This window comes from Haemorhous mexicanus, chromosome 5, assembly GCF_027477595.1.
Source record: "Haemorhous mexicanus isolate bHaeMex1 chromosome 5, bHaeMex1.pri, whole genome shotgun sequence".
Lineage (NCBI taxonomy): Eukaryota > Metazoa > Chordata > Aves > Passeriformes > Fringillidae > Haemorhous > Haemorhous mexicanus.
In genome coordinates, this window is record NC_082345.1 from 26,215,071 (window position 1) to 26,242,965 (window position 27,895).

At 51.2% G+C, this 27,895-nt stretch overlaps 1 protein-coding gene and 1 long non-coding RNA gene across 4 annotated transcripts in view; one reads left to right on the forward strand and one right to left on the reverse strand.

Annotated features, from left to right (window-relative positions):
- LOC132327346 (uncharacterized) overlaps window positions 1–5,815 on the reverse strand; it is a 20,346-nt gene extending 14,531 nt beyond the window's left edge. The window contains exons 1-3 of one of the 2 annotated variants that reach the window (XR_009486520.1): window positions 5,726–5,815; window positions 5,542–5,631; window positions 5,203–5,473 (exon numbers count right to left, since the gene is read on the reverse strand). This is a non-coding gene — a long non-coding RNA (uncharacterized LOC132327346). Of the gene's footprint in view, window positions 1–5,202; window positions 5,632–5,725 lie in introns of both variants that reach the window. The other variant, XR_009486519.1, reaches the window with a different exon arrangement.
- Window positions 4,193–27,200, forward strand: MGAT3 (beta-1,4-mannosyl-glycoprotein 4-beta-N-acetylglucosaminyltransferase). 2 transcript variants are annotated; one of them, XM_059846471.1, is made up of 2 exons: window positions 4,193–4,474; window positions 20,537–27,200. In XM_059846471.1, the coding sequence occupies exon 2, from the start codon at window positions 20,538–20,540 to the stop codon at window positions 22,044–22,046; it is 1,509 nt and encodes a 502-aa protein (XP_059702454.1). In that variant the 5' UTR covers window positions 4,193–4,474; window position 20,537; the 3' UTR covers window positions 22,047–27,200. The 2 variants fall into 2 exon arrangements, with proteins under 2 accessions (XP_059702454.1, XP_059702455.1); XM_059846472.1 differs by lacking the exon at window positions 4,193–4,474 and adding an exon at window positions 6,338–9,926.
- The last annotated feature ends 695 nt before the right edge of the window (window positions 27,201–27,895 follow it).

A 27,895-nucleotide genomic window follows, 5' to 3' on the forward strand; every position in this document is an offset into this window, starting at 1 on the left:
GAGAGCAAACAGTCCTTATCTGGCAAAGTTTTATGTTACTTAACACCGGTGCAAGTTTAAGGGCATTTGTTTGTTTCTGTTGCACACAAGGCATCTATTCTGGGCGGATCCTGCTATTAGGGTTAGTCCCTGAGTATTTGTACCAGCACTTGTTCAACTTCCCTCTTGCTCAACTGCAGCCTGATTGCAGGAAATGGTGGTTGCCATTGACTGTAATTCTCTTCGGATACAAGGCCTCAGAGCACTCAAGGAAGAGATAAATATCATTGTCTCAGGCCGTTTGCATGGTGACTGATAGAAATGTCACTTTGTTGTTTCCCTCCCTGCCACCAGCAGTGCAAAGTGAACAAGGGCATCGGATTTCAAGACTGGTTGGCTCAAAGGAGAACTTTGTTTGCGGAGTCTAGCTCCAAAGGGCATTAAAAGGACTCTAATTCCAAAGGGGAGGGGGGGAAAGATGTGACCTTTTGGTGATCTTCTGGAGAAAGGGCGACAGTGAAAGTTTGGCTCTGCCACCATTAACTCTGCTCTGCAACTCAGTGTGAAGGAGTTAACCAAATGTCAGTGACTTGAACACAGAGAGACCAAGAATCACTTAACAGCATTAACCACAGGGTGAAGAAAAATTGCTCAATAGCAACTGAGCACATGCCCTTGGGTGCAAACCAGGTTCACCCAGAAGTGATGGGGAAGGGCCTTTCCATCCCCTGCCCTTGGCTGGCAGGTTGGAGCTACCAGCTCTGCTGGGTTTGTAATGGCCAGCATATGCCTGATGTCGTGCCTGGAGGGTCTTGCCCACACCAGCCACTTTTGGCACTGCCCAAGAGGAAGAAAATAGGGCACATCACAGATCATGGCCATCAAAATATAAGAGAGAAACCCATATATAACAGAATTTTGCTTCAAAGCCTTGTACCTGGCAAGGCAGAAGCACAGAGTGGGGAGGTGCAAATCCTCACAGGAGTGAGAGCACCACCTTGGCTTCAGCTGCAAACACAAAAGTATCTCAGTTAGTAAACAGGCTCAGCTGTGGCTGGCTGCTGTTTTATCTTGCTGCTTCCATCAGAATTCATTTGCATGCAGACGTTTGGATTTTTAGACCATTTAAGGTTAACTCATTGCAATATGTTAATCGGCTGTTTTCCCCGGAGGAGCAGCCGCCGGGGCTTAGGGAGCGTGGAGAGCAGAAGTTGCTCTGCCAGCGGCAGGATGATCATCTCTGCTACATTCATGCCTGGGGTTGCTGCATGCCCAGGACATCCCTGCAGTGCGTTCAGCTACTTCCTGGCCTTACCAGCCCCACACATCGACCTGAGCTCAATCCCTCTCTCTTGCCCCGGAGAGGAGCTGGAAGCATCACGAGCCATGCCAGAAGGGGTGTTTGGATGCCACGCAGCCCACAGGCACACATGAGCATTCTCTTCCTCCCTCCCCTCTTTTGGCTCATCATGGAGCTCATCTGAATTGTTTTGCTATAAAATCCCTTCCTTGCTGCTGGTGCTGGGTTGGGTTGAAATTGGCCAGTGGATTCAAACCGTACGGTGGGCGGCTGATAGACAGGCAGATAGACAACATGATTGTGAGAGCGTCATTTCTGTAAGGAATAGGGCTAAAAATGACTCCTTATCCCAAGGGAGCTTGTCCAGCATGTCTCAAACTGAAGTACACAAAACAGGGAGAAAACGCTCCATAGACAGCAATGGTTGTGGTGCTAATTCAAGATCCACAGTCAGTTTTCTACCCTACCACAACCTCTCTGTTTGGCCTCCAGCAAATCACATAACTTTTCTAATCCTCTGTTTCTTTTATGTAAAACAGTGCCAAAAGTTTGGGTTTTTACCTTTAGGAGAAGGGATGATGACTGAGTAAATTAGAAATCATGAGGTGCTTGGATACTACATCTAAGACTACAGCCTCACCCTGGTTCCATCAAAGCAGATAATACCATTAGGAGAAATATATAAAACCACCAACTTCTGTGTCTGGGCCCGCAAACCCAGAACCACATGGCTTTGGAAACCAGGTCCCCCTTTAGAGGAGGTAGAGATGCAGTTGCACTGGTGTGGAGGGGATACCAGCATGCTGGTGCATCTGGCAGTGTACTAGCACGTGCTGAAACAACAGCCCTCTGCATCATCCTGCTCTGGGGTTAGCTCAGGAAAAAAGAGCAAAATCTTCTCTTTCCTCACACAAAGATTCAGAGGCAAAGCTTAAAGCCCACATTGTCCTTCACATTGTTGCATAGTGTAGCAGAGGGGCAGACACCTCAGGGAGACTGCAGGAGCCTGTCTCTCTAGTTGGGAGTACTGAGCGTGGCAAACACTGTCACAAGACCGAGGAGCTGTGGTATTGCAGGTGCCTCCCTGTGCACAGGATGTTATTCTACCTCTAGGTTTGTGGTCTGATGCTCTTGAACATTTGCAATCTCTGGGTGAGCCCGTAAGCCTTCAGTTCTATCACATTAACATGGAAAAGTGTTAGCTGTCTTTACATCACCTCAGGGGTAATATTTGCAGCAAAGGGATAATGTTTTATGAGGAAAGGAGGTCTGAAATAGTGAAGTTTTCTTCCCTTTAGTGCCAACCGTTCCTTCTGTGATGGGTGTTCGCTGGCTGGGGGAAATGAAATGGTGATGGCTGCCCATCCCTAATAGGATTTATACTCCCAGAGCTGAAATCATCCACACGTGCAAGGCTAACGCTGTCACTTGCCAGCCATCTCAAAAGAAACCAAACCAAAAAATAAGCAGTCATGGACTCAATGCAAGTTAAATCATGGCTGTCAAATTCTTCATAGGGACGTAGAAGCTGGGGACTCCCTCCAAGACCAGTTCTCTGCTAGGGACCCATGACTGTCTTGAAGAACATAGTCTGATCAGAGAGCAACTTCATCCTGAACCCAAAGAGAAGGGTATGCTGTTGTCTTCCCAGTGTGTTCCCACCAATATGATATTGCTGTCATTGAGGTGGAGCCTTTCCATGTCCTCAAGGACTTGTGCTGGTGCGGTGTTGTGTCTGCCACAAAATGACCTCCCTCATGTCGTGAGAACTTCCCTTGCTGTATCGTTGTCTTCCTCCTATGTCCTCATTCCTTCCCCTCAATACTTCTACAATACTCTAGAGGCACTTCTGAATCCAGCTGACCTCTGGCTGTCTTTACTCATCCTTCTAGCTGAGTTTGCATCGGGGAAAATTCCCCTTCAGTTATGCTGCGTCTGCCTAAGCTCTGACACGTCCTCTATCTTAGCCCCTTAAAACTCAAAATTAGGGTGACCCTTTCCCATGGAAGCCCTCTCTGGTGCTGGCCAGGCAGCAGATCAGAACACAGGGCAGACTTTTGTGCCACAAGTGCTCAGAAAAGGCGGTGGCAATTTGACAGAGCCACTTCTCACCTTCTCCCCAGCGAGCTGCCCAGTGTGCCCATACGATAAATGGCAAGTTGGAGAGGTGTTGGCACCGAGGCTTGTTTGTAATGTGCTGCTTTTCCAAATTCACATGAAATGTCGAGGAAGTGTGTACTCTAATTCTGCTTCCTTTGACCTTTTCCTCGCTCTTGGCCGCAAAGAGTGAGGTCCCATGGTTGAGTTTCAGCACGTTTGTTGCGGTGCCACTCAGTCAGGGGAGAGGGGGTTGGTGATATTATGGTTTGGCTTGGCTTTGTTTTCCTTTGAAGAGATGGGCCCTACGTGGAAGAAGGCAAAGAAAAGTTGAATTGAGAAAAGATAGCTTCTGCGGTTAGGGTGCACGACCGGGAGTCAGCAGACGCAGGTTCTATTTCTGGCACCGCAGCAAAACTTCCTGATGTCGCTGGGCAAGGCAGCTCCCGCATCCCCACCTCGCCTCGCCTCCCTCCCGCCAAGCAGCGAGCGCTCCCGCCCTCGCCGGCCCCCCGGGGTGCGGGAGCGATGCTGAGGGGGCGGCTCTGCCGCGGGGCTGCGGGCGGCACGGCGGCTCTGCCTCGGCCCCGCGGCATCCTCGGGGGCACCGCCTGGCCCGGCACTCGCTCCCGCAGCCCGCTCGATTACCGCCCCCGCACCCGCCGGCCCCATCCGCGGGGCTCCTTTGTGCGGGGGGCGGGGGGCGGCCGGGCCGTGCCCCGGGGGGCGGGCGGCCCGCGGCGGCGGCCCGGGGGGGCGGGCGGGCGCGCCGAGGGAGGAGACAGGCGGTGAGGGCGGCACAAAAGGGGCTGCTGCAGCCCTGCCCGCTGCTGCCGGCGGGGCTCGGCTCGCCGCGGCTCCGCAGCGCAGCGCATCCTTTCCCGCGGCCGGGAGGAGGTGCCGGGCCGCTGCGCGGCGGAGAAGGAGAAGGCGGAGGAAGGCGGCGGGGGGCTGCGGGCTCCGGGCTCGCCTCTCGCCTCGCCTCGCCTCGCCGCGGCCGGCGCCGAGCCATGCCGGGGGGCGGCGGGCGGGCTGGGGGCGAGCGGCAGCCTCGCCCCGCCGGGGGCCCGGCGGGCACCGACACTGCGCCGGCCGGGGGTGAGTGAGCGAGCGAGCGGGCAGCGGGGCTGGGGCGGCGGGCAGAGCGCGCCCCGGGGGAGCCGCCCCGGGGCTGCGGGCAGCGGCGGCGGGACCCTCATCGGTCCGTCCCCCCCGCCGCTGTCGCCACCTGCAAGTTGTGCCTCGGCCCGGGGGTGCGGCGTCATCCCCTGCGAGCGCTGCCGAGAGGCTTCCCCCACCGAGCCCCCACCTTCGCGCTCCTTATTTATTTATATTAGTGCTATTTTTTTATTCTCTTCCCCCCCTCCCCTCCTCCCCACCCCCCCATAATCCCGGCATCCCCTGCTAGGGAGCATCGGCTGTGGGGAGGAGGGAGGTGATGCTGCCAGCCCCCTGCCCGCAGCGGAGGGCTCGCCGGGGATGGAGGCACCCTCCCTCCGGCCGGGGCACTGCAGCGAAGGCCCATCTGCTGCCCGGGCTCGGCTTGCGAGGAGGGCACGGGCTGGGGATGCGTGCCAAGCCTGCAGCAAGCGAGAAGGAGTAACAGGAGTGCGTGCGTGGGAGGGAAAACATCCATACAAATAAATGTGTATCGTCAAACGTCCCCCGTGCCCTGCTCTGTCTCCATGTCAGATGGCGGCAGCTCCCCTGTTCGGGGCTGGCCGCAGTGGGACGCGGGCACCCAAGTTCTCTCCGCTCGTGCGGGGCTCTCGGGTTGTTTGTGGGAATAGCTGTGTGTCCTACCGGAGTGACACAGGCTGGTGTACCTCAGTCGTTGCGAGAGTTTTGCTCCCTGGGCGAGCGTGACAAGGTTGGTGGGGAACACGGCATCTGCTGCAGCTCTGGAGTTCCTCAGGCAGCTCGGTAAGGGAGGGAGCGTGGCGCGGGATGGAGAGAGGCTTCTCTCGGTGCCTCAGCTCGTGGTTTTCCTTCGGGGATTTCCACATGCTGTGTTTCCTCCAGCCGCGCCTGGGTCGCACCGGAACCCCGCCTATTTCCCAGAAATGATGCTGGGGTCTTGCATTTCTCCTTTGCACCCTAGGACAGAACGTCGGGTCAGGAGCGTGCCTGCCCTGTCTCCAGAGCATAGTGTGGGTGCTGAGTACCTCTCCTCCTATAGAACAACCCTCCAGTAAATTCCAAATCTCTCTTCTTGAGTGGGAAGTTCAAGCCTGTGAAAACACTCGGTGGTGCCCCTGCAAACAAATATGACTTGAGTCACCAGGACCCCCCAAGCCTGTGCAAACTGAATTTCAAATTCCTGCATACTCTTGCCCCTGTATCCCTCACCTTGGCAGGGTGTGAGTCAGCAGGAGCTTTTCAAGTTCCTTCCCCAAAGGGTGTCTCTTGTGCTCTGTGGGTCCTTCCTGCAGCAGTGCTGTTTAAGTCCAGCTGGCACCTGTGATTTAGGAAGCATTTGCAAGTTCCTGTTGCTGCAGCCTGGCTGCTGCCAACTTCTCAGAGAAGGGCAGAAATCAAGAAGGATCTACCATTCATTGCTTGACCCTCAGGCAATGGAGAGACATCTCTGAGGGGGGGAAGGACTATGGGTGTCCCTACACTCCAGCAAACCTCCAGTTTCTAAAGGCCCCTAAACACAGCTCTAGCACCTGTACAAGTGCTGGGAATGTGTCCTCCAAGCTAGAGCTGGAGAAGAGCAGTCCTTTGAGCTATTCCTGGGGAGGGATTCTCCAGCCTGCCTGTAGCAACTATAAAGCAAGCAATGAATGAAAGCCATTGCAAACTGCAGAAGAGGAGTGAAGCTGTGGCTCCTCTACTGCGGGTCGTAAAAGTCCCTCAAAGATTTACAGCTTCTCTATGCTCTCAGGTGATTTCGCAGTAGGGGTAAGAAATCCACTGCAAGGTGTAGCATTTCTCCCTGGAGGACTCAGTTATACCTGCATAGCTTGTTTATTAATGCCCTGGATATGGCAATTATATCCTTAGGAGAGGGGAGGGATTCAGGCTAGCTGCAGGTGTGTTTTCTTGCCCAGTTCCTAATTTGGTGGCAGACTGCTGCTTTTTGTCTAGTATACTTTTGGTCCTAGGTGCTGCTGTGGCTCACCTCCATGGGAAATGCTCTCCACACTCTTGTTTCCAAAGTGGTTTTGGTGGCTGAGTTGCCTGCCAGCTTTCCTCCCTCCCTGAAAATGCTGGTAAGATTGGAAAAAAGTTGCCTTTGTGGCAAGCAGGGATTGTCTTAGCAAGGAGGTCAAGAAGAGCAGGTGGGAAATAGTGTATTTGCAGGAATCTAGTTAGCTTCAGTAGATGCTCACAGCTGGGAGCTTACCTGGCCCACTTGTGCCCAATGTGACACAGAGATAGCTGGTCTGAAGGCTTGCTGGGGCTGCATGGTGAGCACAGAGCCTCTTGAGCCTTGGCCAGGCACATGGCAGGCACAGACACTCGGTGTGTTTGTCTGAGGAGTGTACCTGTGAGGTTTGTGTGCTTGTGGGCTTCCTGTGTGCCTTGTGTTTACCTTTCTCCTCCTTCTCCCACGCACATCTGGCTAAGTGCAGTGTGACACTGGGGCCTGCCAGATTGGTGTAACATGCTTACTGCATGCCTTTGAGGGATGCTGGTGTGACAAACGTGGGTGGCTGTTTGCTGGGTGTGTGTAGCAATGCACACGGGTCCTGCTGGATGCACTTACCATGGAACACAGGCACTTTCACTGATTTTTATGGCTGCAATGAAGGTAGAGCATGTAAGGAGTCATGGGTATGGCAATTGTTCAGGGCAGAGCACATAGATGTTGTTGTGCATGTTCAGTATGTGAAGGGCACCTTAGGCTAGACAAGTTCCTCTCTGTCCCTTCCTTGCTTTGACCTGTCAGCAAGCAGAGATAAACTCTGTCTCATGGAAGGGTTTATAGCTGAGTTTTCAGCTTGCTGTGTCTGAGCGTCCTCCTCTCTTGAGAACAGCATATTTAAGGTGCACCTGCTATCACAAATTGACACCCTTACACCCCCCAGCCTTTGTGCTTCATCATAAAGGTGGAGGAAGGAAGTGGGAGAGTTTGCTGATGGATAGATGGGGCAAGCTGGGCCAGCATTCATTCCTAACGGCCGATGAGACTTTAGGTGGGGTTAGTTGCTCTAAAATGAGCCCTTTGTACATTGTTGGAGTCTGTGACCCAATCAGTGGGATGTAGCTGGAGGAGGTGGTGCTAACGAAGACTGGTACAGCTGTCAGTAACTCTGGCAGAGAGGAGGGCGTACTGACTGGCACAAGAGATGTCTTCATGACTTTAGGTCAAGTGGAGGTGCCTCAAAGGGCTGGTTCATGTTACCAGCCCTGACTACAGAAGCAGAAAAGTGTGGGTAGTTGTGCCCACGTGTTTTCTGCTACTGTCACCCATCAGTTCTGCACAAAAGGTCAGGCTGAACTTCACTAGCACAAAATGCCATCAGGACACTACAATGAAACATTACAGTGGGATCTGAAATCTGGGGAAGGTAGGCATGTGGGGCAGTGCCATCTAGGGGGATGTGGGGAGAGTCTTAATAATGCCTGCTGTTCCCAATCCTGGCTGTGCTTGGAAAGGTGGTGACATATCTGCAGCGCACATGTGAACCATGCTGTCGAGTCAGTGATGCAGGCTGGCCCTCAGGAGCCATGACAGAGCTGCATGGAGAGGTCAAACCTGGCACTGTGGGCAGTTTTGGGTTGGGTTTGGGGTGCTTTGATAGCATTAGGGGAGTTTCTGGCAGGAACTGGGCTGTGCCACAGCAGCAGTGCTGGGTGGGGTGCCAGGACCAGCTGCTTGTGCTGGGGGACCAGGGCAGAGTTGCTGTCACAGAGCTGGTGAGTTCCCCCTTCTCCAGGGGAAGGTAAAGAGAAATGTGGTGTGCTGGAGTAGTGGAGTAGGATTTACAAAAGCACTCTATGTCTGCATCCCTGTGGAAAAAACTCCAGCTGCGTATCTGAGGAAGGCAGAAACATGATTTGTTTACCTTTTTTCGCACTTCTTTGTGTTCCTTGGCATGGGGACCCTTTACTTCCCGAAGCTCTTCCCGAAGTACAGCAGGTACCTCCTGCTCTTCAGACCTCTGAACACCTGTAGCATGGTGAGTGTATTTTTGTGCTCAGAAACTGCTCAGTATTGCTGATAGGTGGAAGGGAGTGCAGCACTGCGCTTCAAGGTTTCATCAGGCAGGCTGAAGGGAGCTGGCTGCCTTAGGAATGGCAAGGGCTTGTTCTAGAGCTGGGTTTGGAAGCGATTATTACCTGTTTTAGGACAGCAAGAGTTATGTGAGCTGCTCGCTGTAGAGGCCTTGGCCTTTTGTACCGAGATAACCCCCCTAGCTGAACAGGCAGCTTGATGACCTCAGTTAAGGTTCCTTGTTTCCCCACCAAGGGGAGTGCCCAGGTCTGTATCTAAATAGGCTTTTTCCAAAACATCGGCCATGGCTGCGGGGTATGACCACACTGAGCATTGCCAGAAGTTGTTTTCAGCTTGTAATGCTCAAACCGCAAGCAAGAGGAGAGGTGGATGTGGCTGACCAGAAGAGAGAAAGAAGCAGAAGGGGCTTCTCTTCTTTCTGAGGATCATCTCTGTCTTGCATTTTGACAGAATTTCTCTCCGAGGACCTTGAAGCAATCCATTAAGCTTCTTTTAATTAGGTAAGCCCTTACCCAGAGTAGAAAGGTCTCTCGTATTTCCCACACAGGGAAACTGAGGCATGGAGCAAGGCTGTGCTGTGCCCGGTGGCAAATGCAGGGGCTTGTCAGGAGAGCAGCAACCAAAGTGCCACGCTCCCTGTACTTGCTTTGCTGCTGACTGTCTTGGAAATCCTGGGGAACAGCTGGTTGGGGTGCTGAGCCAGAGGTTATCCATAACTTTCTGGTCATCACTTGGGTTCTGCAGCCCTTTTCACCACAGATATCACCTCCTTCTTCATCTGCTGCCTAATCTATAATCCCAGCTCCCTGCTGCTTTTCCCTCAGAGTCCTTCTCCCCTCGGTGTGTAAATCTATACAGGTTGGGCTGGGGTTAGCAGGCAGACTCAAACTCCATGCTCTCTTCGAGGCTTGGGGGTAATTTTTATCTTGGGATGTTGCTGCATGTCTCCTGCATGAGGGCGAAGCTGCGGCAGGCGGGTTTGGAGCACAGCTGAGGCACTGATGCAAATCAGCCCCGCTGCACAGCAGCTCGCAGCTGTGACACCTGGGAGCTAAGCACAGGTATCCCCGGGCTCGGCGTGCGGATGTGGACCTGGACAGACAGCCAGGCAGACAGCACGACAAAGAGTCCTGAAAGGGAGTCTCTCTCCTAGATGCTGAGCCCTTTAAGAAGGGGAAGGTAGGCTAGAGCCGTGAGATTTTAAGCTGGCTGTGCTGAGGCTGAAGAAAGGGCTACGGTAGTGCTTTCAGTTCTTCCTTCCTCTAACACAGACCCTTCTAGCTGGGCAGCAGGGAAAAGGAGGAGGATGGAGGCCTGTGCAGGCTGAGCACGGACAGATCTTGGAGGCTGCAGCAGCTAGGAAAGGTAGGGTTTTGGAAGAAGGATTTGGCTGTAGGGGCTGAGAGTGCATGGTGCTCACTGTGTGTGAGGAAGTTGTGTTTTTGTGGAGCTTGTGGCATGAGGGCTGGCTCTCAGGCAGAGCAGAGGGCAGGGTAAATGAGGAGAACAGTGCCCTGGAGTGATCAGTGTGAGCTGCACTCTGTTGCTTAATGACCCCATTTCCAAGGGAAACTTGGGAAGCCTTGATATCCAAGGAAGCAGGATCTCCCGAAGGCAGAAGATCGGGGCAGCAGAACTGACCGTATTTCTCTCTGCTTTCAGCTCAGCTTCCTTGTATGTTATTTGTGTTAGCAAAACTCTTCTTTCTTTACCACTCCAGAGGGTTCTTTTTTTTTTTTTGTTCCCTTTTCTCCTTCCCACCTGCCCCAGCAGTCCTTTCTTCCCTGGCTCACCATGCCAATGCTGTCCAGCTGCAGCTTTTGCCAGCTAATCCGATCCATGGAGGCAAGACCTACTGAGCAGCCTTGCTTGAAGGGGACACAATTTTCTACACTTGCTCCTGGGGCCATGTGAGGTCTCTGGAGAAGAGGTGGATTAAAGGAGCTGCTGTTTCCCCATCAGCCCTGTGTCCCCAAATACCTCCGCTCATGCCGTTGCTTGGTGCAGGCCTGGCTGTGAGCAAGTGGCCGGCGTGCTCTCAGATATGTGCTACTGGCACAAAGCCTCTGTGGCCTCAGAATCCCTATCTAGCAGCAACTTCTGGAGGAAGGGTTGACCACACCTGCATTCAGCTTGGCCGGGGGTACGATGGGATTGCTTTTGCATAATTTAGCAGTCTCTTGAATTATTTATAGTGCAGTTGTGCTCTGGAACAGAGTCTTCTCGCTTCCCCTGAGCACTTGGGGGGGAGGGAAGGGGAGTTTGTCAGGCATCCAGAGTCTATCACTTAGTGATGAGGAAGTGCTGTGGGCTTCCTTTTTGCCTGTGTTTGTTTGCAGCCCTGTGCAGCCCTGAAAATGCAGTTCTAGTTTCTGTATTTCTCAGGTGTGTGATACTGCTGTGCATCTCTGTGGCTTGGGATTGTGTGAGAGGTTCCTGAGTTCAGAGCCTTGTCTTTCCAGTAAAGAGACTGTGTCAGGCTGGAATCTGGTGCTTGGATTTGGTCCCTCACTCAATTACAGTGCTGGAATCTTCTGGACTGTTCCCTAAAATATTTAGATGCTTGAAAGCATTTTTCTTCTTTCAAAGGCCCATCTTGTCTTGCCAAAGTGTTTTCTAGATTTGTCATGACACAGTCCATTGGACTTTGCACAAGATCATCAGGACCTGAGCACTGGGTGGACCAGGTGGTTGAATAGCAAAACATGCAGCTGAAATTCCCATCACTTCTCAGTGATTAAACCCCGAAGAGAAGCTGACTGGGGCAGTTTGTTACAGGCTCTTGCAGCAGTGGAACATCATGAAGACGAGCTGGGTAGCCCAACTAGGTATGAGGTTAATGCCCTTGGTCCCTCTGACTCAGTGTGGCAGGGTGCTGCACCACACAGGTGGGCTGTCCTGCTTCTGCCCTGCTTGTCCTGTTGACTTCAACATGACCACAACTCCCCTCCTGCACGACACGTCCTCCTTGTTCATAACCGATTTTCATAATGTGCTTACACATAAATTCTGTCTTTCTCCTTTCCTTCCTTTTTGACCTGTTTGTGGCAGCTGACTTCTCAGAAACACAGTTCAATATAAATGTTTGTGTTACCGAAGACCTGAAAGGGGAGGAAGAGGGCTGAGGGTGGAGAAAGAAAGAAACTGTAATCAAGTGATTGTGGTAGTAAACTGCTCTGTCTGTTGTGCAGTTGAGCAGAAATGCTCAGCTTCCCTGATTTTATTTGCATGGTGTTCACTTGTGGCTTTTGTGTTTGGGGCAAAGTTGGACAGATAATCACTGTATGTTCCCTGGACAAGCTGTGCTGTCCTGTCTTGCCCTGGCCTGGTTCTTGGACTCATCAGCCTGAAAAGAACCCATTCTTTCATCAGATGGTTTTACCTCTTGTCAGGGGCATCACCATCTGGCTAAACACAAAATTCTTCCTCATTCTTCTCAAGAAATAAGGCAACCTAAAGGAAGAGTGTGAAGACAAGTAATCCCCAAATCTGTGTGATGTCCAGGATGGCATTTGATTTTGCTGATGAAGACAAACTTTATTTCCCTGTAGACCTGCTCCTAGTTCTTTCTGCTTGGATTAATCTGGAGATCAGGGTACTGCTTTGCTTAGTGAAAGGGAATGTTTGTGCAGAAGTAATAAACATATTGTTGAGACCCAGGCCTGCTGCAATGCCTGTGAACAAGGTCCAGTTGTCTGTGGGAGGCAGAAGAGAGATTTATGTGACCCTGAGTTAAGTGCATTAGGAAGCTTTTGATTTCATTCTGGGAAACTGCCCCTTTCCGTGGTACCATGTGCCTGTTATCGGCATAGAGCTGTGACTGCAGAATTGATTCGTGGGGATTAAATCCAAGGGGCTGCAATGCTGCAATCAGAAGGATAACATAAGCAGGAGGTTGTCTCTGCAAGCCAGAGCCCCTGAGCTCATGCCCTTTGTCCACCCCAGAGGTGGGAGTCTGGGCTGACTTATTCCTGCCTCGGGGCAAGGCACTGAAGAGCTCTCTGCCTATCAGCCCTTTCTGTCCGAAAATAATAACAAAGTGAAGTGGCAGCGGGGGATCCAGGCAGCACTGTGTCGAGGTCTTGCCTAAGTCTTGAAAGAGGAAATTAAGAACAAAGGCAGAAGAGACAAATAAATAAGGGTCTGTTCGTGGTCCAAGAAAAATTCCCATGGGCTTGTGTAACATTCTCGGGAAGATGTGACACTCCCTGGGCTGGAGTTAGTTTTTGAGAAATGAAAGGAAAGGGGGGTGGGGGGAAAGGCGACAGAGTGAGCAGCGGGGGTTGGGGAAGGGGAGGAGAGAAGGAGGAAGAGACATCCTAGAGAAACCTCTCTGCAGGGAGTCAGGTTTCTGCGTTTGTTCCTGGTGTAGAGGGGTTAATGCTCTTTGCATGGGATTGGCCGGTCACCAGACATTCAGAGTGGAGGGGATCCCGGGGCTGCCAAGCAGGACCCCTGTGGCCTGAAAAGGAGGGGAGGAGGGGAAGGAAGAGGCTCTTCCAAACAGTAATAGATCGGCTACTGTGGGAAAGTGAGCACACTGCCAAACCCCGAGTAGTTGGTGATGGATGGGGGAGGAAAGAGGGTGGGGATGGAGGGCCAGCTCTTCTCCTGGCCGCTAGGATCTTGCTGCTATTCCATGGCTTCTCTTTATTTATTGTCTTCCTGGGGTTTAATTATTCTGCTCCTTGATCCATCTTGGAGACCCTTTATCCTGGGGATGCACAAACAACTGCCACCCGCTTCAAAAATAGCTGGAGTTAACGTGGTTTCTCCTGCCTGCGTGGGTCTGTGCGCTTCACCCATCACCATGGCATCAAGTGTTTCTTGCCTCTTTTCTCTTTTAAGTGCCTTGCTCTGGGCTCACAGGGCACGCACTTCACCTTCCTCTGGGCTCTTCAACCTGCATCTCCCTGTTGCTTGGGCTGTCACACAGTCCCTGCTTTCCTTTGCACAGGGTTTGTGTGCCTGATCTGGCGCGCCTGCCCCGTGCTCTTCACCCATGGACCCGCAGGTCTGAGGGTAATCTGGACTGTTCATCTTGCAGCTATTCTCAGGATTTGTGGCTTGTACTCCACTTGCTTGACCTGCATGGGGTGCCTGCCAGGATCTGCATTGAAAGCAGTTGCCTCCTGCTGCTGGTTCTTCCACTTCCTTCCTCGAGATGTGCTCCTTCTCTGATGCTTCTGGGAAGAATTAGTGAGCTCATGGTGGTTGAATGGGGGCCTTGTTGGAGATTTGGTTAGATGAACAGATCCTACAGTTCTGTAACTTTGAGTTTCTGAGGCTGTATCTACATCTATGTGTTTTGATCAGAAGTGAACTGGTGAAATAATTTAGAAAGTTTCTGCTGGTCATCTGCTTGTTTCCATGCCTAGGCGTTTTCTTCAAGTTTATTTTTAACCCAGTTAGATCTGCTGCTGATATGGCTGTAACAGCAGACTTTCATGTGATTGACAACTTGAATTCATACCACTGACAACTGAGGGATGGGTAAGCTGTGATGGTGGTGAGTGAGGAGGGAGAACCTCTGACACAACAGCCTGTGTTGTCACGTGCCTCACTTGAAGTCTCTGCAAGCTTTATTTGGTTTTGACCTGTCCATTTTTGCAAGGCACCAAGGGACATCTTGCCTACTTGTTTGATTACCCCATGGTCTGTGTGAAGACATAAGTTGCTTTTTTGTGTAGCGTTGTCCCTTTTCCCTTTCCTGCTCCTCATGATGGAGTATCCCTTCCCTGTAAGACACCAGAAGACCTAACCAGCTGTGTTTTGCAGTGACTGCTGTGCAGCTGGAGCAGTGAGCAGCAGCGGTTCCGTGTTTGTCTGGGAGAAGGGCCTGGCATCCTGGGGGAGTGCAGTGAGCAGCGCCTCAGCTCGCCCTCTGATGTGCAGAGAGGCCCAGCCTTGGAGCCAAGAGGTGACATGAGCTCCAGGGCCATCCCTGCAGACCTCGTGGAAGCAGATGTTTTGAGGAGGCAATAAGCAGGGCTGAGGACGAGTCCTGCCAGGATATCAGGCAGAAGTGAGGGAGAGAGGTGCCGCTTCTCCCATAGCGGAAAGAGGACTCAGACTAGTGACGGTAGGAAATTGAAGGTGCAGCTTCTGCGAACCTCTGAAGGATTAGGGTGTGCAGAAGCATCTCTGAAGTGGTGGAAATTCCTATGGTGAGACTGGATTTAGCTGGAGAGAGAAGATTAGCTACAAGGGAGCCCTTCTTTTAAATTGGGGGTTGGAGAATTATATCATTATGCTGCTATTAGTAATATGGTAGCTACAGTAAGAACAGTCTGTTTGAGTGGAGGGTTATGCTGGACTCTGAAGGTGTTCAAATGTTGGTCTGTTCAGCTGACTTCTGGAAGATCAGTCTTGGGACAAAATCCTGTCAACAAAGACCACTTTATCTCCAGGTCCCATGTGTTCTGTGTGGAGGGTTGAGCTGCTTTGTCCCACAGTGTGCAGCTCTCTTGCTATGACTAGAGGTGTAGCATCTGAAATAACCAAGGTTTAGTCCACGATGAGCAGGACAAGACACTTGAGGGAACGGTTGAAGGTCCATGGGAAGTGTGGATTCTGAACATACTGTGCTTGCAGAGGTGAAGAGGTGAGCAGATACAGCATGTAAAAAGCTGGAGGCTTTGTGTTGCATCCATCTTAGTTTCTGTGTGCAGCAGGTAGTAGCTGCTGGTGTGGAGAACTTGGATCTCCTAGAGGAATGCATAAAAGAGACTTGGTTTGTTTGTTTTTTGGCTGTAGATGCTGCAGGTCTGTTGAAACTTAGCAAGGTCTTGTGCACAGTCTGGAGGCTTGTGGTTGACATTGTGTACCTATCCTCCCTGGGAAGGGGAAGGCAATGCCTTTCTTTGTGCTGTGCTGTCACCCTTCCCTGGCCAACCTCAAACCTTATTTTTGTGTAGATTAACCCTTCAGCTATCTTTTTTCCTCAGTCTGGTTTTCTTTCTGACTTGACAAGACGTATTAGTGGTGGGCGGATGGCAGCCCTGTGGGGCAGATGGCAGTCATGGTGGCACACTTTTGGGTGGTTACCTTACCAGTCTTCTTACCTGCCTGCAGAAATGGAGGGAACGTGCTTGGGACAGAGCCTTGCTGTCCCTCTGCCTGACCGTGCTTGGAGAGTGCCCGTGCTGGATGGCTCCATCCAGCTGTTTGGGCTGGCACCAAGTCAGTGGCACCTTGTGGTCAGTTGCCTTGGGGCTGCAAAGGAAACACGGAGTGTGAGGTATTGCTGTTTTGCATTTGTGCTGTGGGCAGCAGCTTTTGATGAAGGACACAGAAGAATGTTTTATTCTGTCCTTGGAACTTGCAGGGAAGCTGATATGGACCTGCTTACACTGAAACCACCTTGTGCTGTGGCTGCCAGAGCTTCTTGCTGATGTCCTTGTAGCTTGCAGTCCCTGAAAACACCGTGGCATCCTTCACATGAGAGATGCTGAGCCCTAGCTACCTTCTGGTACATCCTGCTTCTCTCAGATTTTCCTGCAATGTAGGATAATCTTCTTTTCCTACCCTTAAGCAAAGTCTAGTCCTGCTGTGCCTGAGCTTGTTTTAGTTGTTGACAAATACTAAGTTTTATGATTTGTCCTTTTGTGGATGTTTGCAGGACAAAAGTAACTTGAGATTTTTAGAGTGTTTAGAGGTACTGTGGCTCTGATGCCTGCTTGGTTCCTGTGCTTGAGGATGGCAGGTAAACCTAGTACTCCAGAAATGTGGAGCCTGTTCCATTTGTCTCTATCTGGAGCAGAGGGAGTTGGGTCCTCTGTGTGGAGTGGGGGGCGGAAGTCATACTGGGTTTTTAATCTGCCATGTGAAAGTGATTCTAATTTGAATTGCTGCTTTGTGTTGAAGTGTCTGAGTGATCTGCAAATATGTTACTGCATGGGTGTTATGGGATAACTTTAGGCAGAGGAGGTGAGCGTTATGGTATCGGGGGAAAACCAGAAGCTTCTGCTCTGACTTGTTCTCCACACCTTCGTTTTCCCTGTAACCATGGGAGAGGTCTAAGGAGTCTTGAGTCCCATGCCCTAACAAGATGGGGTAACAGGCCTGTATCCAGCAGCCTGTTGTGTGGCCTCTTGCCAGTGTTCTCCAGAAGAGAACATTGGGGCTGGTGAACTGCCAGCTCTTATCGGTGCATATCTTTCTTTCTGGATTCTTGAAAAATAAGTACATTATTTCAGGATGGTATAAATCAGCTGGTCACTAAAATGGTAACAGGTGCCTGGGGATAACTCATGTGCATAACTTCTAGCTTTTCTCCTTTTTTGAAAGCACTTCCCCTGCATGGTAGAGACAAAACTTCAAGAAAGGAAATATCAAAGGGGTCCCTTACAAGAAGAAGCTTTCAGCTTGTCTCTCCAGGACTGTGTGTTGCTGAAGCAGTCTACACCTGTGCACTCCCTAAAGAGCTTTGTCTTAATGGAGCTGACTGTCCATACTACTTCAGGCTTTTTCTTCTACTCGAACATTAAAGCTTTTCTTGCTGCTGACAGCAACTTGATCACTGTCCCAGAGATCAAGTTCACTTTTCCCTCTTTCCTCAGTCAAAATTGTCAGAAGGGAAATACCTCTTCTTGCTGTTTTCTGTGTTCCTGGTCTCTGATGGCTGCTTTGTCTTGGAGCAGCTGGGCTCCTCTGTGACAAACTGAGATGTCTCCCTGACTGGTACCTCCTTTCTCATTTCCACCACATGTAAATGTTTTGGATGGGGAGGGTGAGGAATCCTCCCTTGCTGGTCTTTGTCACCAGCTAGCTGCAACCAGACATGTCTTTCACTGCAGGGCTGATCAGAGGATATGGGAAGGGATATATGATTGATGGTATTTAGTCTTGGCTCACCCAAGGGTGCATGAGTGTTCTCCACTCCCTGGCAGAAGAATCCCTGGCATGTGAGAATGAAGGTGGTTCCCAAGGAAGAGATTTTGAAAAGGACACACCTTGCTTCTTTGCTTCCCCTCTTCCAGGAGGGGTTAGGAAATGGTTTGTGTTCCCACTCCCTAACAAAACCAAGTGAGCAGTGAAAATTGCCTCCTGGGCCGTGTCAGCAGGGAAGAGCAGAGGGTACTGCAGGGCCAGCTGGCTGTGCAGAGCAGCCAAGGAGGGCTGTGCACCCCAGCCTGGCGCAGGAGGCCAGGCAGAGCAGCCCTGCCCAGAGCTCCTTGTGCCCGTGGCTGAAGAGCTGCAGAGCCACATGCTGAGCCTGACAGATACTGATGTATGCTAATGGCAAGTGAGGAAAATATGCTTTGCTTCCTAAAACCATGCATCCTGCTATGTTGACACGGCATGCTACATCTCAGAAAGCTGAGCAATTTGTTGAATGTTAAGAGTTATGGCTTTTTGTTTGGGAATTTACTGTGGCATGCGGAGCATCACAGCCATCTCAGAAGGTGATGTGCCTTGTGTGATTCCTTCAGCACTTGCCTTCAGCCCTGGGCTAGCCCAGGGGAAGCTGGCTGCCCTGCATTTGTGTGTCCTGTAGGAACTGGTGCAAAACCAGCATTACCTGGCAGTCATTGGGATTGTTGTATTGGAGCAGGTCAGCTGTTCATCTTGCCCCGTTTCAGCATCTGAGAGAGCAGCCTGATGTCTGGAAGTATTGCCTTGGAGAAGTCACAGGACACCTGACTGGAGAAAGAAAGCTGTACTCCTTTACCCACTGTCCCCAAAGGGATACTTTCTACTGACACCCAGTCACTGCTACTTTAGTGGGGGTTTGGCTTCCTTGTGCCCTTCTCTTCCCCACACTTCAAGACAGACTGAAAACTGGTGATGTGCAAGTAAAATGCACTGAATATTCCTCTTTTTTACAAGTGATCTTGCTGCTTCTGCAAGACATTAACAGAGCCTCAAGAAAAAAATGATCATGGATAGAAAGAAATGCTCATGGTGTTTTGTGCAGCCCCTTGTTCTACCCCCCTGAAGAATGCTCGACAGCAAGCCCTAAGATTATCTTCGGTGGCTTTTAACAGAAGAGTATCCAGCCCCTTAATGGCTGGGCCACTGCAGAGGTGATGTCCAGACCCAGCACCCTGCCCTGCCGCTGGCTTGTGTTGTGGCAAAGTATATCAAAACCCCTACTAAACATTAACCAATAGAATTGAGCTCTCTTTCCTTTTTCCTTGTTTATTTTTCTTTCAATTTTTCCCTTCCCATGGCCATGCTGTAACTTTTCTACCAGCTTCAGGCTGCAGTCCTTCAGTCAGAGCTTAATCTGGGACTGCTTGCCCTGCCACCTGAGCGCTGGGGACAATGTCAGTGGATGGTGACTTCCACTAAAAATGTGACTGCCAAGAGTCCAGAAAGGCTTTGCTGAGCTGTAAGGTACAACGGTGTACAGCCCCTCTACCAAAGTCCATGTCAGAGCCATCTGTGGAAAGCCAGATACGTTTTCCTTTGGGCAGTTGCCATCTGTCTAAATGCTTTATGGCTTTTCACTTTAATATTAAAGTCTCCTCAAGTTACTCAGTAACACACTTTGCTGTATTTTACCCTCTGAAGTGGCAGGAGCTGGTTGGGTTCTTCTTCCCTCTGCCCCCACACCTGCCCATGTGTGGGGCAGCTCCCCCATGAGCAGGGACTGCCTCCAGTGAAGGTGTTGCTGGCACCACTGTGTGCCAGGTGGAACCTTTATAAGTGCTGGTGCCTCTCAGGAACTTTGGCCCTGGAAGGGAGACTGCACCAGGGAGAGAGCCACCAGAATGGAGCAGGTGGAGGGAGTGAAGTGGTAGGTGTCACATGCGTGGGGATCTCTGCCTCTTTGTTTGTCACTGCAGGAAGGGTGTCGTGCTCCAGGACAGCCTCTGCCTTGAAAACTACTTTTGGATGACCTTTCTCCCATGCCCGCTTTTGCCCCAACTTGCCTTTCCCTAAACAGCAGGTGGTGAACACCTTTTCCACCTTTCCTTGCTGAAGCACTGTGTCAGATTAGTTTTGGGTTTTTTTCTTCTTCTTTTTTTCTTTCTTTTCGGTCTTTTTTCTGAATTGTAGTCTTCAGTCACTTCTCTGCCTGACAGCAGCTGTCAGTTCCCTGCCTGGGCTGGAGGAGGGGAGGTGGTGGAGGGGAGGATGAAGGCAATGTTTCATGTTGCTTGGAGGGCAGGGCTCTGCACCACTGGCTTTTTCTTGGCCTGATGTGGATCCATCATGATGGCACAGTATTACCGGCAGAGACAGCTAGGCATTTATTTTTGTCACCTTGATCCAGATGTAGAAAAACCTCAGCATCTGCTCCACAGAAAGTGAAAAGCAAAATGCAACATATGGAGATACAGTGGACTTAGAGTCACAGGTGGGAGAAGAGTAAATGTGACAGGATCTTAATTTTATTTTTGTTTTCCTGTCCTCTATGTGAACTTGGGTAGTATTTCCTAAGAACAAGGGTGGTTTTTTAGGGTGTGTGTTGTACAAACATTGTAAAGATCTGGAGAGTGTAGGCTGCCCCTGGCAGTCTGACTAATGATCTCGGTCCTTTAAAATTGCCTCTCTTGCACTGGTCATGTTTCAACCATGCCCCCCCAACTCTCTCACCCTTCCTGCTCTTTTCATTTTCTCCCAACCCTCTGGTGATGCACCTCTGAGGAGGTTTGCATTCATTTAATTTCAATCCCTGAATAGGGGCAAATCTTCCAAGTGCAGTGAGTTCACTAGATCATGAATTCCTGTTACTCTGGATTTCCTGTCTTTCTACCCCATTGACAGTACCTTTATGAGACTTTGTGGATTTATGAGATGGATCTAGCAGAGGTTCAGCTTGGTGTAACCCAGCTGAAGCAAAAGGCCTGCTGAAGATGGCAGGGGGTGGGGGTGTACTTCTTGGAGTCAAGTCTCTGCCAAATATGCGTGCTGAATTTGGACCAGCATTCCTGCCTTCCCCAGCCTGTTTTTCTAACAGTGGTAAACTTTCTGCACCTCAGTAACTATTGAATGTGACTTTCCTTTTCGTGGCTCTTCCACAGGATGAAGATGAGACGCCATAAACTCTTTCTGACTCTCTGCATGGCTGGTCTCTGCCTCATCTCCTTCTTGCACTTCCTCAAGGCCCTTTCCTATGTCACCTTCCCCAGGGAGCTGGCTTCACTTAGTCCCAACCTCGTCTCCAGCTTCTTCTGGAACAATGCCCCCGTCACGCCTCAGGTCAGCCCTGAGCCAGGGGGTGCAGAGTTCCTGCGCACACCGCTGTACTCCCACTCCCCCTTGCTCCAGCCCCTGTCTCCCAGCAGAGCCAGCGAAGAGCTGCACAAGGTTGAGTTCGTGCTGCCAGAAGACTCAACGGAATACTTTGTCCGTACCAAAGCCGGTGGCATTTGCTTTAAGCCAGGCACCAAGGTGTTGGAGAAGCCACCCGTGGGAGGCCGGCAGGAGGAGCGAGCGGATGGCGCGGCCTCGGGGCGGCCGGCTCGGAAGCCGCTGAGCGCCGGCGGAGCCAAGCGGCGCAAGTGGGTGGAATGCGTGTGTCTGCCGGGCTGGCACGGCCCCAGCTGTGGGGTCCCCACCGTGGTCCAGTACTCCAACCTGCCCACCAAGGACCGCCTCGTGCCCCGGGAGGTCCCCCGGCGGGTAATCAATGCCATCAACGTCAACCACGAGTTCGACCTGCTGGATGTCCGCTTCCATGAGCTGGGAGACGTGGTGGATGCTTTTGTGGTGTGCGAGTCCAACTTCACAGCCTACGGAGAGCCGCGGCCCCTCAAGTTCCGCGAGATGCTCCTCAACGGCTCCTTTGACTACATCCGCCACAAGGTGCTCTACGTTTTCCTGGACCACTTCCCGCCCGGTGGCCGCCAGGACGGCTGGATCGCTGACGATTACCTGCGCACCTTCCTCACCCGGGACGGCATCTCCCGCCTCCGCAACCTGCGCCCAGACGACGTCTTCATCATCGATGACGCTGATGAGATCCCAGCCCGTGATGGCGTGCTCTTCCTCAAGCTCTACAACGGCTGGACAGAGCCCTTCGCCTTTCACATGCGCAAGTCGCTCTATGGCTTCTTCTGGAAGCAACCGGGCACCTTGGAGGTGGTCTCGGGCTGCACCATGGGCATGCTGCAGGCCGTCTATGCCACCGACGGGATACGTTTGCGACGCCGTGATTACTACACCATGCCTGGGTTTCGGCAGTACGAGAACAGCACGGGACACATCCTGGTGCAGTGGTCGCTGGGCAGCCCCCTCCACTTTGCTGGCTGGCACTGCTCCTGGTGTTTCACCCCAGAGGGGATCTACTTCAAACTGGTGTCAGCCCAGAACGGGGACTTTCCCCGCTGGGGTGACTACGAGGATAAACGAGACCTCAATTATATCCGGGAGCTGATCCGGACTGGTGGCTGGTTTGATGGTACAATGCAGGAGTACCCCCCTGCTGACCCCAAGGAGCAGATGTATGCTCCCAAGTACCTGCTCAAGAACTACCAGCGGTTCCGCTACTTGTTGGAGAACCCCTACCGAAAGGCGGAGGGTGCTGGGTGAGGCCACCGGGTGGGAAATCGGAACTTCACAACAAAGGGAAAGAGTCGGGTGTTTTCGTCTGTTCCTTTTCTTCTTTTGTTTCCTTTGTTTATGGGCAGGGTGTGCTGTTTTTGTGGGGTCTCTGCCCTCCCTCACTTCCTGTTCTTCTTCCCTTCATCCCAGGGTGATGCCTGGGAACCCAAATTCCTCAGTCACGTGAAGGGAGACCTGCACAGGAGGAAGAGAGATGGTGACGACCCGCTCTGTAGTAGCATAAAGACTTCCTTCCATCTTCTGAGCCTCTCCTGCTGGCTGGAGAGACTCTCTGCAGCCAGCTGGCAGATTTTCCTCTGGGGGAGGCTGAGAGGATCCCATGGGGAGAGAGGGCAGCTGTTCCCATCCACCCTCATCCTTTGTGGATTGGAGCAAGCATAGATGCAAGCCTGGGCCGTTTAGCGAGCATGTGAGTCAGCAGGCACAAACTCTTGTGAGTGGTTGTGTGTGCAGATGTGTGTCACTGGCATTTTTTGGATGAGTGAATGTGCAAAAGCATCTCAGTATGTGTCTTCTTTTTTTTTTTTTTTTTTTTTTTTTAAATACTGCTCTATTCAAAGAGTACTTTGGGGAAGGGGAATCCTTTGCTTCCAAGGTGTCCTTCTCAAGATGCAGCCCCTTGCACAGGCTTAATGCATTCTGTCCTGGGCTGGATCTTGCCCCAGTACTCTACCAATCCTGGAGCAGATAGCTAGGAAGCAGAGGAGAAAGCTGGGTTGGAGGGTTTTTTCTACTCATTTTTCCCCCTGCCCCCACAACACTGCATGGACTTGTCCTACAGAAGCCAAAGTATCTTCCCTGCAGTACATGCTTCTGGTGGGGCTGGGATAAGCTGTGGGGGACTCAGTCAGATGGTGGGAGTGTATGTTTGCAAGTGCATGGTTGCCTGTGTGCATGAGTGCTCACATGCATGGGTTTGGTGTGCACCTGGGTGTTTATTACCAGTACGGGGGGGGGAGGAGGACATAGTGGGGCTTGGCTGTGTGTACTTGCAGGGAATGGTGGGATCCAGAAGCTGTGATCTCAGTGTTGGCATGGATGATTTCTTGGGCAATTTATAGGAGAGGAGCAGGGCTAGCATTGGCTCTGCATAGCAGTGCTACACTTGTGGGACCGTTGCATGCCTCTCTGCCTGCCTCTAGAGCCCCACAGGCTGTGCCTGGAGCAGGGCTGCTGCTTACATGTGCTGGCTACTCCTTACCATGGGGTAATAAAGGGGAGAAGAGGAAGGGTAAAATTCCGATTGTTGTGCACAAACAAAGCCTGTCAAGGCACGGGTCTATCTGTCTGCCCTTAGGGTGTGAGGGGGCTTGTGAAGAAACAAGCCATGGGCCAATTCTTCCTCGGGTCAAGAGGCTGTTTGGGGACCACAGTGCAATCCAGAGCGTGTGCAGCCCACATCTGCAGCCTGGGCCATGCAGACAAGACCATGGAGAGGAGAAGGGGTTTAGGAGTGCGCTACTTGCAGCTGGTTGGGCTGGTGTCTGCTCAGGCATGGGCAGTGAGGATCTGGCCTGCTGTTGTATTGGATTGTTCAGCTCACTGAGGAGGCAGATTCTTGTCTCCACCCTTACCACCACCCTTCCTTAGCAGATGGCTTGACAGGGTGCCCAGAGCCTGGGTCGTAGTGGGCAGAGGGTGAAAATCATAATGAACTTGCTCTCTTAGCCTTGCAGTGGAAAGACTGACTCATGTTCCAAGCAGAAATCCTGGAGGAGGATAAAGAGGAAGGCGTTGGCACAAAGAAGTGTTGCCCTTCTGGCCAGCTGTTCTAAAGCAGGAGGGTTTTCATTGGCCCTAACTCCATCAGAGTTCCATGGTCCTGTGTTGCCCAGCATGTGTCCACCCTTGTGCTTCATTCCTACCTGTGTCTCTCTCTTTTTTTCCTTCCTAGTCCCCCCTCTAGGGAAGAGAAAATTATCAACAAAACCAACTTGCTTGCCTATTAAGTCAGAGACTCTAATAAAAAGAAGATGAATGTCTTTTTCTGATCAAATGGAGATGCAGTTCACCTTAGCTCCTCCCACATGTTGTGTGCCATAATGCCTCCTTAGAAGAACTGAAGGAACCTTTTTTGTTATCACTTTTGGTTTCCTTAAAATCACTGTTCTCAGTTCTGTTGTGTCTTCCCCACAGGCAGAGAAGCCCCTTTGGGAACTGGGTAGACAGACAAACTTTGCTAGGAGAATGCTTCTTCCCCAAAAGGAAGTTGTTGCTTTTTTTAAGTCCAGACTTGTTGATGTAGCAGGAGGAACTCCTGTCACTGGTGCTGAGCAACTGTGTGGAGGTCTTAGGTATAGAGAGATGGTAGAGAAATGGGGTCCCAGCTGAGAAAGGAGGAGCCTGTATTGAGCAGGATGAAAGCCACAGCACTGAGGATGCAGCATGGGGAGAAGATGCTTTCCCCAGGGACAGCTGGAGGAGAGCAGGTGTGTTAGCGCGTGCAATTCAGCAGCAGCACAGTATCGGAGGAAGAAGCCATTTCTCATTTTTACTCTGAGGAGAGAGCCTGAGGTGTGCTCTAGGACCTTTTGGCTTTGCTTTGGCTCAGTGATGATAACACAAGGTCATTGCCAGGCTTTGCTGGAGACAGAGGAGAAAGACAAGCCAGTCTTTGCATGGGTGTTTTGGCAGCACCAGAGCCCCACTTCAGCAGGAGCTGAAGTTCACGTGTGCTGGGGCTGCACCTCCTTATGTCCCACAGTGGGAGCCGCCTTTCCTCTGATATCAGCCCTTCCCATGCACGGCCATCCTTGGGGAATTTTAGTGCACAGCAGTCACGTCTTCAGTGTTGAGGTGTGGCCCTTGTTTTCTTGTGAGTTTAGTAAGCCCACAGCTGCAGTATCTGCTTCTCCCATTCCTGAACTACAGCCTGTTGCTTTCTCTCCTCCATTACTTGCTCTACCATTCTTCTCCTCTCTCTCTGATTTGTCGCTCCCTTCTGCTCCCTTGGGCTGGAGAAGAAGATGTTGCTGGAAAAGGAATGCTGGGGCTCTTGTGCAGAACTCCTGCCCTGCCTGCCTCCTGGACTTACTCACTTCCTTATTCTTAGGAAATTAAATTGAAACCAGACTTCTGTTGTAGTGGGAGGAAGGGGCTTTACAGATGAAATGCGTTCTTTATTGTTTCTCTTTCTCAAGAATTGTTTAAGCATTTTTTGATTTAAGGCCAAACCAGTCAATGTTTGTCTAATTTGTCTGGCTAACTCTGTGTTTATTATCCTTAGGGAGCTAGAGTGCTTGTCATTAAAAATCTTCCTTCTTGTCCCTGGAGGGAACAGTCACTACTAAGCTGGCTTTCACACGGTGATTTTCCAAGGTGGTGGCTTGCCCTCTGCTCAGCCTTGCCTGTGCTGCCTGCTGGGACCTCTGCAGCCAGCTCCAGGTGGGCTGCCACAAGAGGGAAGTCAAAAGTAAGTGTGTGTGTGAGGTGGTGAGAGAGGCAAAGCAGGAGGCAGGTTTGTGTCAGATCCTTGTTTCCCAGTGCTGTACTCTGAGGTGAGCACTGAAGCTCCTTCATTTTATCTGAACCAAGTTCTGAGATTTGAGAAGGGAAAGACCAAGAACCTTGTCCTGGCACTGAGGTGGAGCTGGGATCAGACTATCAGAGCCTGATGACTGTGGGTTGTTGCAGCCCATGGGGGCAGTGGGCAGTGAATCCTGCTGTCTCTCTTGGAGGCAATACATCACCAGCCTTTTTCTGCAGCCCTTTTCAGCCTTGTGCTTTTCATTCCCAAAGCCTTTTTTACCTTCAAATTGGTAAAAGTGGGGCCGGGAAATAGGTGAAGCAGCGTGTGGCACGCTCAAGCCTTGCACTTGTTTCTGTCTTTGTGCTTCCCACCTAGAAAGAGATTGTGTGCCTGTGCATGGCTTTGGATTGGAGAATGCCTCTTCCTCTTTTGCCCCAAGGGAAAGAAAGGACATGGGCTTTGGTGCACCTGCAGCAGGTGAGCTTGCTAAAGCAGAGGGAGTGTAGGGCAGGTTAGACCTATTTGCCCATCTGGGGGTAATGGCACACCCAAGTGACAGAAAAGACACGGTGACTTTGTGCCTGTGGTCGGTACAGAGAATGACATGCTCAAGCCCACTCTTGCTGTTTCTTTCTCTGATCCCTGTGTCCTGCTGAGGTGTTGTGGTTGTGCTGCCCAGGCCAACCTACTCTGTGTCTCTGTGACAGGTAAACAAGGAAACAGCTGGCATGGAGGGAGAGTGTCAGAGCAGAATGGGTGTTCATTCCCTTTTGCCTGACTTGCTGTTTCCTTGTGGGATGGTGTCTCTTCCCCTCCTCAGTGTCCCTGGGGCTGTGTCCCTGTGTCCCAGCTCCTGCCAGCAATCTCTGTGGCTGCTATGCCGCTGCACTGTGAAGACGCTGTCCAGGGTCGCTCCTGGTTCCATTGGTGAACACTGGTGGTGGAGAGGGAAGGGATGGCTCGTTCTGGCTTCACTGACCTCTAACCTTGCTGAGAAAGGAGGGAAGTGAGTGGGAGAATGGATCCTGTATCCCTCCATCATTGTGTTCTCCCTACCCTCCCTAATCCCCTGATTTCTGAGATATTGGACAAGCTCACTCCTGTTATGGAAAGGGAAGGGGAGCTGGAGGGTAAGGGAGTGGCAGGAGGGGCTCAGATCCAGCATTGAGAAAGAACTGTTTCTAATGCAATACACTGACATTTTAAAGCTTTGAGCACTACAGGTAATGGATTAAGAAGGGATCTGAAATACTCTAAGAATTCAAACAGCTGTTTTTTCCTGCCTGTGCGGATGATGATGCAGTATCATCCTGGAGGTGGTCCAGCAGCACTTCTGAGCCTGGGGTCCACCTGGACCTACTGCTGGTGCTGCTCCTGGAGGGGCTCCAGGACACCCTGCTTTGGAAAAAGAATGCGTGGACTTGCCAAAAACTAAAAAGAAAAGAAAAAATAAGAGCATCTGCAAAGCTCCTTTCAACTCTGTAATTTATAAACAGCAAGTAATAATGAACTTTTTGTAAGGATAAATCAAATGTACATTCTGAAATCATTTTCTCTGTAAATGGTTGGATTTCACTTCACCCTTAAAGGGATGCTTAAAAGGAGGAAATAAAAATAAAAAATTAAAAAAATTTACAAAGTATGAAAAGAAACCAAGATGTGTGTGACAGCTTTTATTTCTGATTGCCTGGCCAAGGGGGCTGCTTGAAAAATGGAGTGAGGGAGCTTCCTTATCTTGGCAGAACACTGTTCCCAAGAAGGGAGATTGAAGGGGAGCTTAGCTGGTCTGGGGACTGGTTCCTGATTTTGTAGGCCCCTCTCAGAGCTAATTTGCACGTCAGGTGAGTATGAACATGCAAAGGCACATGAGTGGGGAACGATGGCTGCTATGTGGCTCTCAGAAGAGCTGGTGGATGTGGGAACCATCTCATAAAATGGTCCCTTGATACCTTCTTTGCTCCTTTGAATGCATCCATTTTTCCAAGTAAAGCCCTGGAAACCCCAGAGCCCCAGATTAACCCTCCCCACTGCGGAAATGCCTCTCTGGTGGCTGACTTTTGGCACGGTGCATGAGAGAACATGACCTCCTTGTTTTGGTTTATTTTTAAACCTGTCTGCTGTAGTTTTGGCTGTTCCCATTACTTAGTATCAAAGCCTGGTCCTGCTCTGAATCCTCCTAACCATCTGGCCTCTGCAGTGCTTTTGGCAAGGGCCTTTTGCAAGCTCATGTGCCACCTACAGCTATTTAATTTTTTACCTTTTAAAGTGTCTTATGCTTCAGGTTCATTCCTGATTCCATTTAGAGATAGTGACTGTAAGCATCATAGGTTATTTCCTCATAATTATT